We start from the raw sequence: 14,699 nt of genomic DNA on the forward strand, positions 1-14,699 counted from the left end.
ATCAATGTCCAAACGTACCTTCAGGAAAAATATTTATACTGCGTGATGAAATGGAAAATATTGGTTTTGCGGTGTTGTCGTTTCCATTGAGTTTCCAGGAGAGGTGGATGGTTTCCATAAAAATAAATAAAGCGTGCTCATTAAAATTCTCAATAAAATGGAAATGGACTTTTTAGGGGGTATTTCATTTGCGTTGAGTACGTACCAAACCTCATCAGCAGCTCCGGCATCGGCCATGGTGGAGTTGGGGGGGGCTCAACGGTCCTGGAAATAATGTCGGTATTTAATCAACTGGTTTTTCATGAATACTACCGTGACATTTTCGCTGGATGCCTCTAGATTTGATCTGGAGATTGTTCAGTGAATCCAGCGTCGAGTTGAGTTTTCGCCACATTTTTTAGTGCTTTTTATGCCAGTTCAAACGAAATTATTGGGCACAGATTTTTAATTTTGATTCACAGCGAGAAATTGGTAACTTACACGTAGAAACAACATTTTTATTTTGAGTTTTCAAGGATTTTAAATTAAGACTTTCGGTAGTCCCAATTTGAGACTTAAGGTGTTTCTTCTGAAAAGTCAAAATAATGAAAAAAAATTCACGAGAGAAAATTTTGAGTACGCTGCATCATTGAGAATTCTTGCACATTTTTTTCAGAAATCAGTCTCAAGTATAAAAATTATGAAATTTGAATGTTTTTGAACTATTGAGGAAAAACTAACGGGTGATGAATCAAATCTTTCTTGAGAACACGCATAAGTTTCAGATTTTTTTCAGATTTTATAAGAAACTTATTTGAACAAATGATTCGGAAAATTATGAGTTTTGGGGCGATTACGCCCTCCCGCGCAGTTGGACCATGGAACTGAGAGAGAGAAAACACTCGACAGGTTTACCAACTCGAGACGCATTTTAATGTTATTTCAATAATTAGAATAACATCCAATAAAAATAATTTGACACCCGTAGGTGATGAGAAAAAAATCAACCAATCTGATGAATAAAATCTATATTCAAAAAATGTTCAAATGCACACTTAAATAGTTACTTGAAAATTAGAAAATTTTGTGCTCAGCGATTGAATCAGGGCTCAAGAACAATAAGACTCCCCTTCGGTTTCGCCCCTCTGTGATCTACAGGCGAAACACCTTAAGGGGAAACGGAACCCCTGGGTTTATATGAATCTTTAGAATTGTGTTTTCTCCTGCAATTATTTTTTATTCATTAAACTACTTCATTAACTCAATAATGCGATAATCCACTCGATAAAGTAATATCATAGATAGAAATTAATAATTGTAGGAGAAAACACAATTCTAACATTTGATGTAGACAAAGGGGTTCCGTCGCCCCTTAAGGAACTTCCGCGGGGAAATTTTGGGGCTATGGAGTGAGGGAAAATATCAAGGGTTCCCACACTCCGCTGCATTCTTTGAAAAAAAATCATGAAATGAGGAAAAATTCACGGTTGTATTGAAATTTCATCGTTTGGGTTTCTTTGCACTTATTATTCATAATTAATCAATTCCAAATAATTTTTATTCCGAAATATTATTTATCCGATTTTCTGCACGCCAGAAACGTCCACATCTGATGGACAGACTCAGTACCCCACTCTTCAACATTTTGAGGTAGTGTGCGTGTGCAGCTAGGCCTTACTTATGGCGCTCTAATACATCGAGGGGCTCCCTACTCTTCTCACACCGGTACCAATCCGTTTCTTGACTTACGCTGTTCAATGTATTAAATTGGCTGTGACTTCTTGGCATTTCATTAAATTATCATGTCTCATCAGTTTAGTCAAAAAAAAAATCATGCAACAACCCAATTGGACCGCTAAAGCTGATGCAAATTCTTTGGCGAAAATTCATTCGGGTGTGTTCCTACACTCCACGCACTAATTAATTTCATAGACAAACATAGGAACTCCACGAGAAAATTGTATTCGATTTTTATCGAAAATTCCATTAATTATCCGTCGATTCTATTGAATAATTTCACCGCTTTTCTGCGGATTTATAAAAAACGTATGGTGGAATATTTTTTACACAAAAAAAAATTTTTTTATCTCTATGCAATTTATTTTATTGGAATGTTTTTCATTGAAATTCCTCGACGTAAAAAATTTTATGTCGCGCCATACAATAAGTCGAGTTTATCGCACGCTGCGCTTCGCGCAGCCTGCTCAAAACTCGACTTCTGCACGACTTGACATAAAATATTATAGAGCACTCGGTAATAAATTTCGTTTTCAACGAATGTGTGTACAGACCTCGCCTTCGGCTCGGCTTGTAAACTACACATTCGTTGAAAACGAAATTTGTGCCCTTGTACTCTAATGTACTATTGTGCCCTTGTACTCTAATGTACTATTGTTCACTAGATTTTTTTTGTTTTTCTCATTGAAAACTTCAAGCGAAACGACTGTAAAAATCCTGGAATTTTCATAATAGTAACTTTAATAAAATAGGTTGCACAGAAAAATCAAAATCTTTTGACTTTTTCTACACAAATATTTTTTATTGAGCGAAACTCACAGAAAAACCAAATTTTCTATCAAATGCGTTACGATTTTCTATGAAATTATTTCATGCATGTGTGACAAAATACCTCGTATTTTCTGCAATTTCACCGCTTTACGGCGGATTTATAGAACATATATAATGGAATATATTTTGCACAGAAAAACCATAGATTTTGATCTCTCTCTATCTCTCTATAAAACCTGCTCGACGTAAACTTTCTAATTTTTTTTCACTAAATTTCTTTGCTTCTTTCATTGAAAAATTCAAGCGAAAAAACTTGAAAAATTTAGTTCTGGAATTTCCATAGCAATAATTTTAATAGAATCAGTTGTATAAAAAATCTAAATCTTGACTTTTTCTCCACAAATATTTTCAATTGAGCAAAACTCGCAGAAAAACCGAATTTTCTATCGAATGCGTTACGATTTTAAGGCGAGCTTTACTCTGTGAAATTTTTTCATACACGTTCGACAGAATACCTCGTATTTCCTGCAATGCAAAACGGAATTCGATCTCGTCAAGTTCTCAAATAAGAGCCGTCGATCGTGCACTGAAGGAAAAATTGAAACTAAAAATATCATCTTCTTGAAACTACCGGTTTCATTCATTCAACTATGCGCCTATTATTCATACGTCAGTCTCGAAAATTGGAATCTCTTCAAACTCCGAGACCCTGTCATGACGTCACAATCTCACATCTCCACGTTTCCATCCTATACTGACGTCAGTTATGTTTTCAAGCTTTTCAAATCGCACGTTTTTATTGTTCATCTCTAGAACAATATATGCGTTGTATGAGCTTCCGCGAGATCCCTGCCAAAAAAACTAATAATACCCCTACAATCTGCTGATATCCATTTAACGGAAAATTCTCGGCAAGTTCTCCATTTAGCCTAGAACATCGAACAATGAGAGAAATACGATGAGGGCCGGAGCGAGTAGGTCATACAGGGGCTTAGTCTGCATATTTTGCCGGCTAGAGTATAGAGTGTCCGATGGTCGAAAATAGAAGAAGTACTCGGTTAAATCCCCACTCTAAAGGCAACGTACAAGGCATCTACCACGATCCAAATTTGGTTGCAACCGCATCTGTCGTTTCTTCGTCCTTCCTACTCGCACATTCGATGTTTTGCCAAGTGAAGACGAAATACCAATCTCTGGCACTTTTCACGAACCAGAGAAGCATTAATCCTCGAAATGAGTTCTTCCCATGCACTGCTGGGAGATTAATCTTGAACTTTCAAACAAACGAGTACCAACATGCAGGAAAAAATTTAATGGAAAAACCTAGCGAATTCGTCAGACAATTCTATTGGATTTTCATTGAATTTTCTGGTCATTTTTGATCGATTGTATTAAAATGTTCAATAGAAATAGTCTATAGAAGTCAATAGAAATCGATTGGTGTGTACAACTTATTCTATTGAGATATTTTTTATAGAATTTCCTCGACTCAATTTCCCAAGTTTTTTTTGTTTGATTTCTTTGATGAGAAGAACAAAGGAATTTAATAAAGAAAAGTTGTAAAATTTCTGTAAAGTTTTGCAGAAAAATCGAATCGAATCAAAACCTAACTGAAAGTTCAATAGAAATTCAATAGAATTATTTAGCGAATTCGCTAGGTGTTTCTATTAAATTTTATCGTGCGTGAAAAAATTTAATTAAAAAATTGTGTTGGGTTTCTAGCTGATTTCTTTTGAAATTCCTCCCGGTTTTAAACCGGGAAATGTTTAATTGGAAATATTTTATAGAAAAATTCAAAACAATTTGATCTTTCTATACAAATTATTTCATTGAAATTATTTGTGCAGAAATGAATGGGCTTTAATTTTTCAAGTTCTTTACCTTGGTTTTTTTCAATGAAAGAGACAATACTACAGTCAAAAAAAATTAGAAAATTTATGTAGGAAAATATAAATCTATTGATTTTTTTCTATAAAACTCTTTATCAATAGAACGGCTGATTCTACTGAAACATCTGCTGAATTTTCCAGTGGAATCGGTGAAAAACTCATAGTCTTTAACAGAAGTTGAATAGAATTCTATTTTTTCCAAGTTTTTCTACGGAATTATTTGGTCGTGAAAAATTGCGAAATTTTCAAAAACCTCTAATTGACATGAAATTTCCACCTATATTGTTATTAACGAATCAGTTCTGTGTTATAATTGAAGATTCACTCAATCTATAAAAGAAAAATCAACGAAAATTCATGACAAAAAGAATTAAAATTACTGAGCAGTGTTTTCTGACTTTGCTAACAACAACTCACAAATTTATCTGTTCGTTTACAATAAATTACGTTACGAAGTCGAAAATTTATCTTTTACTATTTCAAATAATGATTCCCGAAACACAATTTCATTCTGCAATCACCTAGATTCTACACTATTTTTTTCTTGTAAATTTAATGTTCAAATTTAAGATTGAGTTTTCAAATTCGTTAAGTTTTAAAATTCAAGTTACCATCGAAATATCAACGACCGCTCCACATGAAACATTGAATTTCATCAAATTTCCAAGATGAATAACAAATTCCATGACCAATTCAATTTCAAATTGCAGTCAGATTCACAAAATGGATTTTTTTTATTAACAAAATGGGAAATTGAGGTCAAAGATTGACAGGCCTTTGCTACCGAATTTCACAGTGAAAACCAATGTCTGAATTTCACACACCATTTGCAGCCATTTTTCAGACAATAAAAAACGCCCGAATAAAATGAAAATTTGTCTGAATTTCAAACATGAATTCAGATGTTTAAACACCTGTTCGTTTGAAATTCAGCCAAATTTTTGTTTTATTCGAACGATTTTAATGTCTGAAAAATGGCTACAAAAGGTGTGTGAAATTCAGACATTCGTTTTTGCTGTGTTAGCCTCCGCCGCTGCACGTCCCGCAGTGTTTTTTGGTTTTATTGATTCTGAGAATAATTCTGCGGTGATTTTACTCTCTCGTCTCTGTGCGTTTGTTGAGGAACTTTATTGCTTACTCATTGCTCGATCACTTTAAGAAATTTCTCGTTTACTCATTGTTGATTTTCACTCGTTTGCTATTGCCATTTATGTTATTATTACTTTTCCAAGGCTAGTTATTCCCAATTGTTTTTTCTTACATTAAGCATTTTATCGCGTTACTGGAAACCCCTCCTGCGATAATATTGCCATGTCTTACAATACAGTAGTAAATAAAAAATTCGATTGAGTTGTTGGTCACTCGCTTCGCTCGCTCCCGCTACGGATAAGTCGAAGAGCACTGACAGAAAAAATTGATTTTATCAAGAGAATTTTATTTAAATCAACTATCACCTGGTTCTTAATTTTCAAATAAACATGATTTCATAGTGAATACCAGTTATCTCTTGTTGAGATACATTTGATTGGGAGAAATCGAACTTCTCTAGAATTGAAGTTCCTTTTATTTGTCGCAATAATGAGAGTATTTGATTTCTATCTAGTCAAAAGTTTGCTAACTCCAGAAATTCGTTGGTTTACTCAAAAATCAAAATTATTCTCATGACTAAATACGTTGTTATCTTACTCAACACGATCATACGTTGTTCCAAGTAAATTATCATTGAAGTGAGCATTTCGTATGTCGAATCAGGATGAATATTGTTACGCGGAAAAAGCTTTGAGATTGTAGTAGGATGTCGTTGATTTGAAAGAAGTTTATATTCCTTGACTAAAAAAATCGCATTAGGTTACAATAACAGAATCACAGATTACGGCAATTTAACACAAACATGGATATCACAAATTTCGTTCAATGTGATGTACGGAAAGCTCAATTTAAACATCGGCTTCATTCGAGAAAACAACATTTAATTCATTCCTCAATGTAATCATCTCCTAGGTACGAATTTTTGATCAATTCATGAAAGTAGAAAATTTCTCGACTGTAGTTTATATTAGGTTAAAAAACTGGAACTTTTCCATTTTTGTGGTGGATACATGTAACTTGACGCCAAGGACTGTTTTATTTGATTCAAGTAAATCCATCTCAAGAAGAAATAATTGATATTCACCGTAAGGTCTTATTTGTTTGAAATTGGTTCAAGTATATAATACTTGTTCCAAGATAGAAACATCTCAATAAAAATATTTTTTTTATCAGTGTATGTGTGACTCGTTATGGGTGCTTTTTCTTCATTCATTAGGATTAGATTTTTCTATACAACTAATTCTATTGAAATATTTTCCGTTGAATTTCGTCCGCTCAAATTTTCCAAGTTTTTTGTTTGATTTTCTCAATGAACAAAACAGAAAAATAGAATGAGAAAAAATAATAATGAAAAAAATTGATTTATATTGAAAAATCTTTGAAATGTTTCAAATTTCAAAAACTCAGGTTCGAATTACGACGCTGAGACAATTTTGCTGGCATTTCACTCCAGTCTTAATCATACAAAGTTGCATCAATCATGATGACAAGGAATCAATCTCATCGTTTCTTTGTAAAAACAACTGTCATTTTTCGACGTTTTTTCACAAGTTGTATTGCAAAATCTAAAAAACCTCTGACGCGATGTTGTTCAGAATCGATTAATCTGTTCTACGTTACAGAAAAAGGCATCGATTACACGAAAAAAAATTGAATCGCATCGTTTCTTCGAGAGAAATCGTAGCACAAAATTGTGGTCACACACACACACACACACACACACACACACACGTGTCTTCAAAACCATGTTAGGATGATTCTAGGGCTCATGAAACGTCGACATGAAAATTCCACTTTTCATTTTCAGGGTAATTACAATAACTTCCTCCCTTCGGACAGTGAAGTTAATGAACAAAATAAAAAATTGAAATGCAACGGTTCCTCCAATGAAGAAGAAATCCAATAAGACGAGACAAAATTTTCATGTATTTACATATTGCAACATCATGTAAATTTATCCATTCAGAATAGGGAAGTCTTTTAGTCTTAATTAAGAATAAAATATATGTCAGTGTACATATATGAAACAACGCCCCCGCAGAGGCATAAATCATTCTCCACCACTTGGAACCTTCCAACTTCGGGTAACTTTAGAGTTGCGACTCGTCCAACAACTAAACGGTACTTTAAACCCCAGGACACCACGCGCTATCGCGTAATTCATTATCGGAATTAACTACTGTCTACGTCCTCCAGCCATTCGAGTTCAACTAATTGTTTTTCGAATACCACAAGTACTCTCCCTACTTCCAAAACTATAATTTCAATGGAAGCAATGAATTAATTACCCCCGTTATATTAGAAATAACAGTTGAATTCTTTATTCCCCAATTATCGGATAATTAATCGAATTCTATTTCGAGTATTTTCGATTATTCATGGCGCCTGTTTTTCCAATTTATTGTGCCCTAAAAATGTCAAAAACACACGTCAGAATAAATGAATTCTCCATGACATGGCCAGAATTATGCAAGAATTGTGGGGGAATAAAATATTTCAAGGCATTAGGATATTTACGATTGCAGCAACTGCCGAGTAACCGTAAAACTCGACTATCTCAATTTCATGGTTCAAATGTTATTTTAATGCAAATGGTAAATTCTAGTGTTTGTGGATCAAGTGCTTACGACAGGTGCCTAATGCCTTTTCATTCACAATTTTCACGTCAGCCAGAATGTATTCTGGATTATGAATGAGAATGGGTTTGAGAATACATGAGTTCACGCGAATGAATGCACCACTGGGGGAGGGACAACTGACGTTGGCTGGATTCATAACCGTGGAGGGTGGAAACAAAATTCATAAATCTATTTATAAATGAAATGCACGATTTTAGCCAAATGTAGGCGCTTGTCGTCAACCCTTTCCGCACTATTCGCCAAAGGGGGGTGGGGAGGGGTGTGGAAATACTGATCGTTCCTCGGTGCCGAAGTGAGGAAGCCGTTAAGGATATCCAAGTACTTTGGCTATTTTTTCTCCAGTGAAATCAGTAGCGAAACGGTAAAATGGGTTACGTCGACTTAGCCCTTAGCGGAGTTTTCGAGAAATATCTCCGACTCTAAGGGAGATGACAATATTTTTGTAATGACCTTTTTTGTAGAGCGAATTGAGGGCTATAAAAAAGGCTATTATAAAAATTTTGCTATCTCCCATAGACTTCGAGATATTCATTGAAAACTGGCCAATGGTTAGAATCGACTTTAACTGTTTTACCGCTTCGCTACTGAAATGCTTTTCTACTTTTGTAGTCGAACATGGGAGCTTTCATTTGAGCCCCATTTGACCCTAAGTTTCCCGACATTTTACAATGATTTTATTATTTAAACTTGGCAGGTCTGGATTTAAATCTCGATATGAGCAGATCCACGCCAAATCAGCAGGACAAACAGTCGATGCTGGGGATTTCCGTCTCAATTTTTTTCTGAAAAGATGGCGATTACGCAAAAATTTTGAAAAAAGAACAATTGAAAAATATGAATAGTTGAGGGAGTTATGATTTTTTGAAAATTGTTAGTTTTTATCGAAAGGAATTTTTTTTCCAAACTAGTCCCAATATCTCTGTGGGATTTCAAGCTATCAAATCGCCTTTTAACACTCTCAAAGAACATGAAAAACCCTTCAAAATGAGACGTCATACATAACATTTTCTTCAATTGGACGCGGTTTATATGAGAAAACGATTTCTTTAATTGTTAATTACTAAAAAAGTAATTTTTTAAAAATCTGAAATTTTTACCAAAAATTGTCAATAAAATGTCAAGGATTTTGGCGCCAATTAGAGTTTGTCTTTCGCCGTAGTTCGGTGGTTATTAATTTTTGCATTGAAATAAGTATTAAAATGACCGAAAATCGGTATTGTTCATGCAATTGTCGCCCAAATAAGTGAATATTCTATTAAATATTAGCAAATGATGGAGGTTAGACTCATTATATCTTCTGTTATTCATCGTCCGTATGATTTTTTAACTGAAAAATTATTATTTCTCTAATTATACAATGGAAATACATTTTTCAAAGAGCTTTGATTTGTTGGTAATCGAGAATGTAATTGAATTGACTCATTTTTAATTATTCAATTGAATATTCACTCATTTGGCGGAGTAATATCCACTCATTTCACTCATTAATTGCATGATTAATAGCGATTTTTGATCATTTTCAATACTTGACTCAGTGAAGAAAATAATAACCGCCCAACTACGGCGAAAGACAAACTCAAATTGGCGCCAACATTCCTTTCATTTTATTGACAATTTTTCGGGAAAATTTGAGATTGTTAAAAAATTCACTTTTTAATAATTAACGATTGAAAAAAAAAGTTTTCTCGTATAAACGCCATCAAACAGAAAATAATGCTATGTATGATGTCTCATTTTGAAGGGTTTTTCATGTTTTCTGAGTGTGCCAAAGGGCGATTTGATAGCTTGAAACCCCACTGAAATATTGAGGCCAATTTAGAAAAAAAAATTTTGGACAAAACCTAGTCGTTTTCAAAAAATGATAACTCTCTCAATTATCAATATTTTTCCATTTTTATTTTTTCAAAATTTTCGTCTAAGGGCCGTCTTTTCAGAAAAAAATTGAGAAAGAATTCGTCAACATCGACTTTTTCGGCTGCATAATTCGGCGTCGATCTTCTCATACTGAACCATTAGATACTATTGTAAAAATCTGAAAAAAATAGGAAAATTGAATTTTGGATGAAGATTGATGAAATACTTAAAACATTACAATTTAAAAAAATTACGAGCATTTTCTATAAATAATTTATAAACAATAAATTTTCCACCATAAAAATCCTTTGCTCGGAATCGTAACGAATTTATTCCTCTTCAGAATTTTACCAGAAATCGATTTTATACCTAAAAAAATAATATTTCCGAAAGTTTAAACAATTTTAATTATTTATTTATCAAAAACGAACTTTAAAAAAATGACAATTCTGTGCAAAATGTAATTTGATTGACGCTGAATAATCGTGATTTTTTAAATTTTTCTCACCCAAATTAATTGACATATTTGATGATTGAAAATGGTTGAATCTATAGTGTGGTCTGTACCAAACTGTAAAAGATACTTGGATATCCTTAAGGTATAAAATATTTATACCTATTTATAGGGCCCGTAAAATTTTTATCCCGTAAAAAATATCCCTAGAAAACACATTTTTCTTAAGATTGTCCCTATGTTTTTCATAGATGATGTTTATAACAGTCCCCAGCTATTGAAAAAATGATAACTAGCTGTACTACAAAGTATAGAAGATAATAAATAATGAAGTGTGGGCTTCTAACATGCGAGGGATAGGCCAAACAGGGATTAGAGGTCCCCCGAACTCGATTTTACCATCTTATGAGACAACGGTTCCTACGATGTTCTTAAAAAACTAATCCGTGATAGACTGGTAAATTTTATACTGCATAGTTTCTGCCAGATTCAACTCCAAAAAATGAAAATTTCGAGAGAGCATTTCTTATTTGATTCAAAAAATTAATTAACAAATAATTTCTCATTTGATTCAAACAGTTATTGCTGTCTGCATCAACAACACATGAGAATAGAAAAACTCAATAACTTATGAGAATGCAATAAATGAAGTTATTTAGAATTTTTTTCCGGAAATCCATATATAGGGACTAACTTTTGGGTCCGACTGTTTTGGAATATACCTTAAGGGGATACGTCGCTCAAATTTAAAAGTCTTCACTGGGCCTTGGGACCCACTGAACAGTTTGCGATATATCCTGAAATATGGGAATAACTAGGGAAAATCGCGGAGCCGATCGATTTTGCCCCGTATAACCACGAAAAACTTTATTTTTTCCTTTTCTTTACCTTCAAAATGCTCTTTGCGCCGTAGTTTTCATACGATTTGAACTTTTTTCTTTTAAATGTTCCTTGCAATCCAAAAAACTAAGTGAAGCATCCGTTTTACTTTATTCGCAATAGATTATGAATAAATGAATTTTGAATTTCATAAATTTTACTCCAATCTAGAGACGCGAAAAATTTATGAAATTCAAAATTCATTTATTCATGATCTATTGCGAATAAAGTAAAACGGATGCTTAACTTTATTCTTTGGAGTGTAACGAACATTTAAAAAACGCTGAAATCGTATGAAAAGTACGCAGCCAAGGAGCATCCCAAGGAGCATTTTAAAGGTAAAAACAGGAAAAATGAAGTTTCTCGTAGTTATACGGGGCAAAATCGATGGGGACCGCGATTCACCCTAGTTATTCCTAGTTTATGAAATTCAAAATTCATTTATTCATGATCTATTGCGAATAAATTAAAACGAATGCTTAACTTTATTCTTTGGAGTGTAACGAACATTTAAAAAACGCTAAAATCGTATGAAAAGTACGGCCCAAGAAGCATTTTTACGGAAAAACAGGAAAAATTAAGTTTCTCGTAGTTATACGGGGCAAAATCGATCGGGACCGCGATTCACCCTAGTTATTTCTAGTTTATGAAATTCAAAATTCATTTATTCATGATCTATTGCGAATGAATTAAAACGGATGCTTAACTTTATTCTTTGGAGTGTAACGAACATTTAAAAAACGCTGAAATCGTATGAAAAGTACGCAGCCAAGGAGCATCCCAAGGAGCATTTTAAAGGTAAAAACAGGAAAAATGAAGTTTCTCGTAGTTATACGGGGCAAAATCGATGGGGACCGCGATTCACCCTAGTTATTCCTAGTTTATGAAATTCAAAATTCATTTATTCATGATCTATTGCGAATAAATTAAAACGAATGCTTAACTTTATTCTTTGGAGTGTAACGAACATTTAAAAAACGCTAAAATCGTATGAAAAGTACGGCCCAAGAAGCATTTTTAAGGAAAAACAGGAAAAATTAAATTTCTCGTAGTTATACGGGGCAAAATCGATCGGGTCCGCGATTTTCCCTAGTTATTCCCATATTCCGTCATAAATCACAAACTGTTCAATGGGTTCCCAGGCTCAGTGAAGACTTTTAAATTTCACCGACATATCCCCTCAAGTTTTACGGGATAAAAATACACTGTTAAAATTTTTTGTCTGAATTTTCCGCGTCAAATTCCGAAAATTTTTATCGTGTTCCAATTCCACTGAAATTTCAGGAAATCTTATCATTGAAAATTCAGAACTTCGTGGAAAAATCAAATAAGACTGTAAATTTCCGTTCCATTCTTCCCTGAAAAGAATCGAAAACCAGAAAATTCTGGTAAATATATTCTTGAATTTTCAGGACAGTGACACTGAATGCGATTTAGGGGGAAAAAAATCATTAAATTTCAGATTTCACTGAAAATTCAATGCAATTTGACGCTGAATATTCCTATTGGATTGAAAATTCAAATAAATTGAGGAATTCTCGTCTCTATGCCCCTTAAAACTCCGGAATTTCACTGAATTTTCAGTGAAACCTGAAATTTCATGATTTTTGTTCCTCTAAATGGCATTCAGTGTCACTGTCCTGAAAATTGGTAGTCAACTGTCCATCAGATTTCATTTTTTTTCTAACAGTGTACATGAAACCATTGGAATATCATTGAGTGGCACTTTGCACAAAAATCCTCTTATCATCATCACTGTCACAATTTTTATCATCCCCCATAGTTGGGGAGACTCAGTAGTCAACACTTTGTCCACTTGAACTGATCAGGAATTTGGATTTCACAGGAATTCCGGACTTATTTGAATTGCGGTCCCTTATTTGTACTGGATGATAAGGGACAGATGCTTTGATACCGCTTACCTGAAAGGATGAAAAAAAAACTAGTACTGATGATAAGTAATATTTATGACTAGCCAACTGGACTATCGGCAGCTGACTGTGCTTCGACTGTAGATTACTCTTTCAGGCTTCTAAAATCACTTTGGTGTATTGGGCTTGCATAGGACTACCACGTGATCAGAAGTACGAGGAAAACCAAACACTACGATTGGCCGATACAGTTTTAGGCTAGGCAGAAGGAGCTCCGGACGACGATCCAAAAATAATTTCAATCTGAAAACGGAGTCGACCTCGCTGTCTCACGTTGTAACGTTGACTTTTTCCCCGAGGGAGTGAAAAAAGGAGGACACCCGCGCACCATTCCCAACTTCTTGGCAGCATTTGAGGATTCAGGTGGATGTAGGAATGACTTGTTTATGATTTATTTGACCATTTTTTATTGCCATGAGATTTTGGGGCGCAACTCGTAAAAATAGAACAAACAGAAATTTATTACTATATTCCTTCTTTTCGGCATAATTGACGTGAGAAGCGACGCGAATGAAAAAATTCAAGAGAAAATCTTAGCGAAATTGTTACATGGAGAGAAATATTCAGTAAAAATTACGGAACAATTCACGGAATTCGCATGGGGAATCGTTTTCCGGCAATTTTTATGTGAATGGAAGAGAGTAAATCTGAAACGTTTAGTGAATTCTCAGGTTCATCACCGAACAAAGTATGAAATTGTCACGTCACAAGTTTTCCCGAAGGAGTAAAACTTTACAGAAACTTCCCGACTTATTATGCCTCCAAAAGCCAAAATTCTTGAACGTTCAACAATTTTTATGGAGCTGGTGAGTTATTTCTACGTTCCGTTCCGTAAAATCTCTCAATCGTTGGGGAAAAATTACGGAACGACTTGTTGTTTCCACAGCGGTGACTCATCAGACGGGCGGTTAATTTTTACGGAACAATTCGTAGAATTTATGGGGCGATTCGTACAATTTCAGTTCCGCACGGAGAGCAATTTTTTAGAAAAATTCTAGTGCTAGCACAGGAAAATAGGCGCAAAGTGACGGCCAGGAAAAAATACCAGGGCCGGCACTAGAAATTTTATTGGGGAAAACGTGAATTTTTCCTCGTACTTCTGTAAAAATTTCACAGAAATCCCCAGAAATTTTACCAGAAATACCAAGAAATTTTACCTTAACAGCACTAGAATTTTTCACAACCGGTGGATTGTAATTTTTTCCAGTACTCGTACTAGAATTTTTCTAGAAAATTTCTCTTCGTGCGACTCACACTTTTTACGGAATTTTCCTTCGCTCGCGAATTAGGTTTCGAAACACAATTTTTACGTTTTTTCCTGGTAATTTTCATTGCATTTTTCTCTCCGTGTAGAAAATTGTATTGAAATTCTCTAGAAATTCTATGGGGACTCTATTAAAATTCAAGAGAATTCTCGTTAAAATTATACTTGTTTTTTGCGCAGATTCTATTAGATATTTGATAGGAAAAAGTCAAT

The 14,699-nt window shown here is 34.1% G+C and overlaps 1 protein-coding gene across 1 annotated transcript in view; it reads right to left on the reverse strand.

Annotated features, from left to right (window-relative positions):
* Positions 1-13,472, reverse strand: part of LOC107041693 (troponin I) — a 57,597-nt gene extending 44,125 nt beyond the window's left edge. The window contains exons 1-2 of the mRNA XM_015262355.2: positions 13,214-13,472; positions 211-264 (exon numbers count right to left, since the gene is read on the reverse strand). Coding sequence (XP_015117841.2) covers positions 211-237 — 27 coding nt within the window. The 5' untranslated portion in view covers positions 238-264; positions 13,214-13,472. The remainder of the gene's footprint in view (positions 1-210; positions 265-13,213) is intronic.
* Between the last annotated feature and the right edge of the window lie 1,227 nt (positions 13,473-14,699).

The sequence above is a fragment of the Diachasma alloeum genome, unplaced genomic scaffold, assembly GCF_001412515.2.
Source record: "Diachasma alloeum isolate Michigan unplaced genomic scaffold, Dall2.0 Dall_scaffold_00371, whole genome shotgun sequence".
Lineage (NCBI taxonomy): Eukaryota > Metazoa > Arthropoda > Insecta > Hymenoptera > Braconidae > Diachasma > Diachasma alloeum.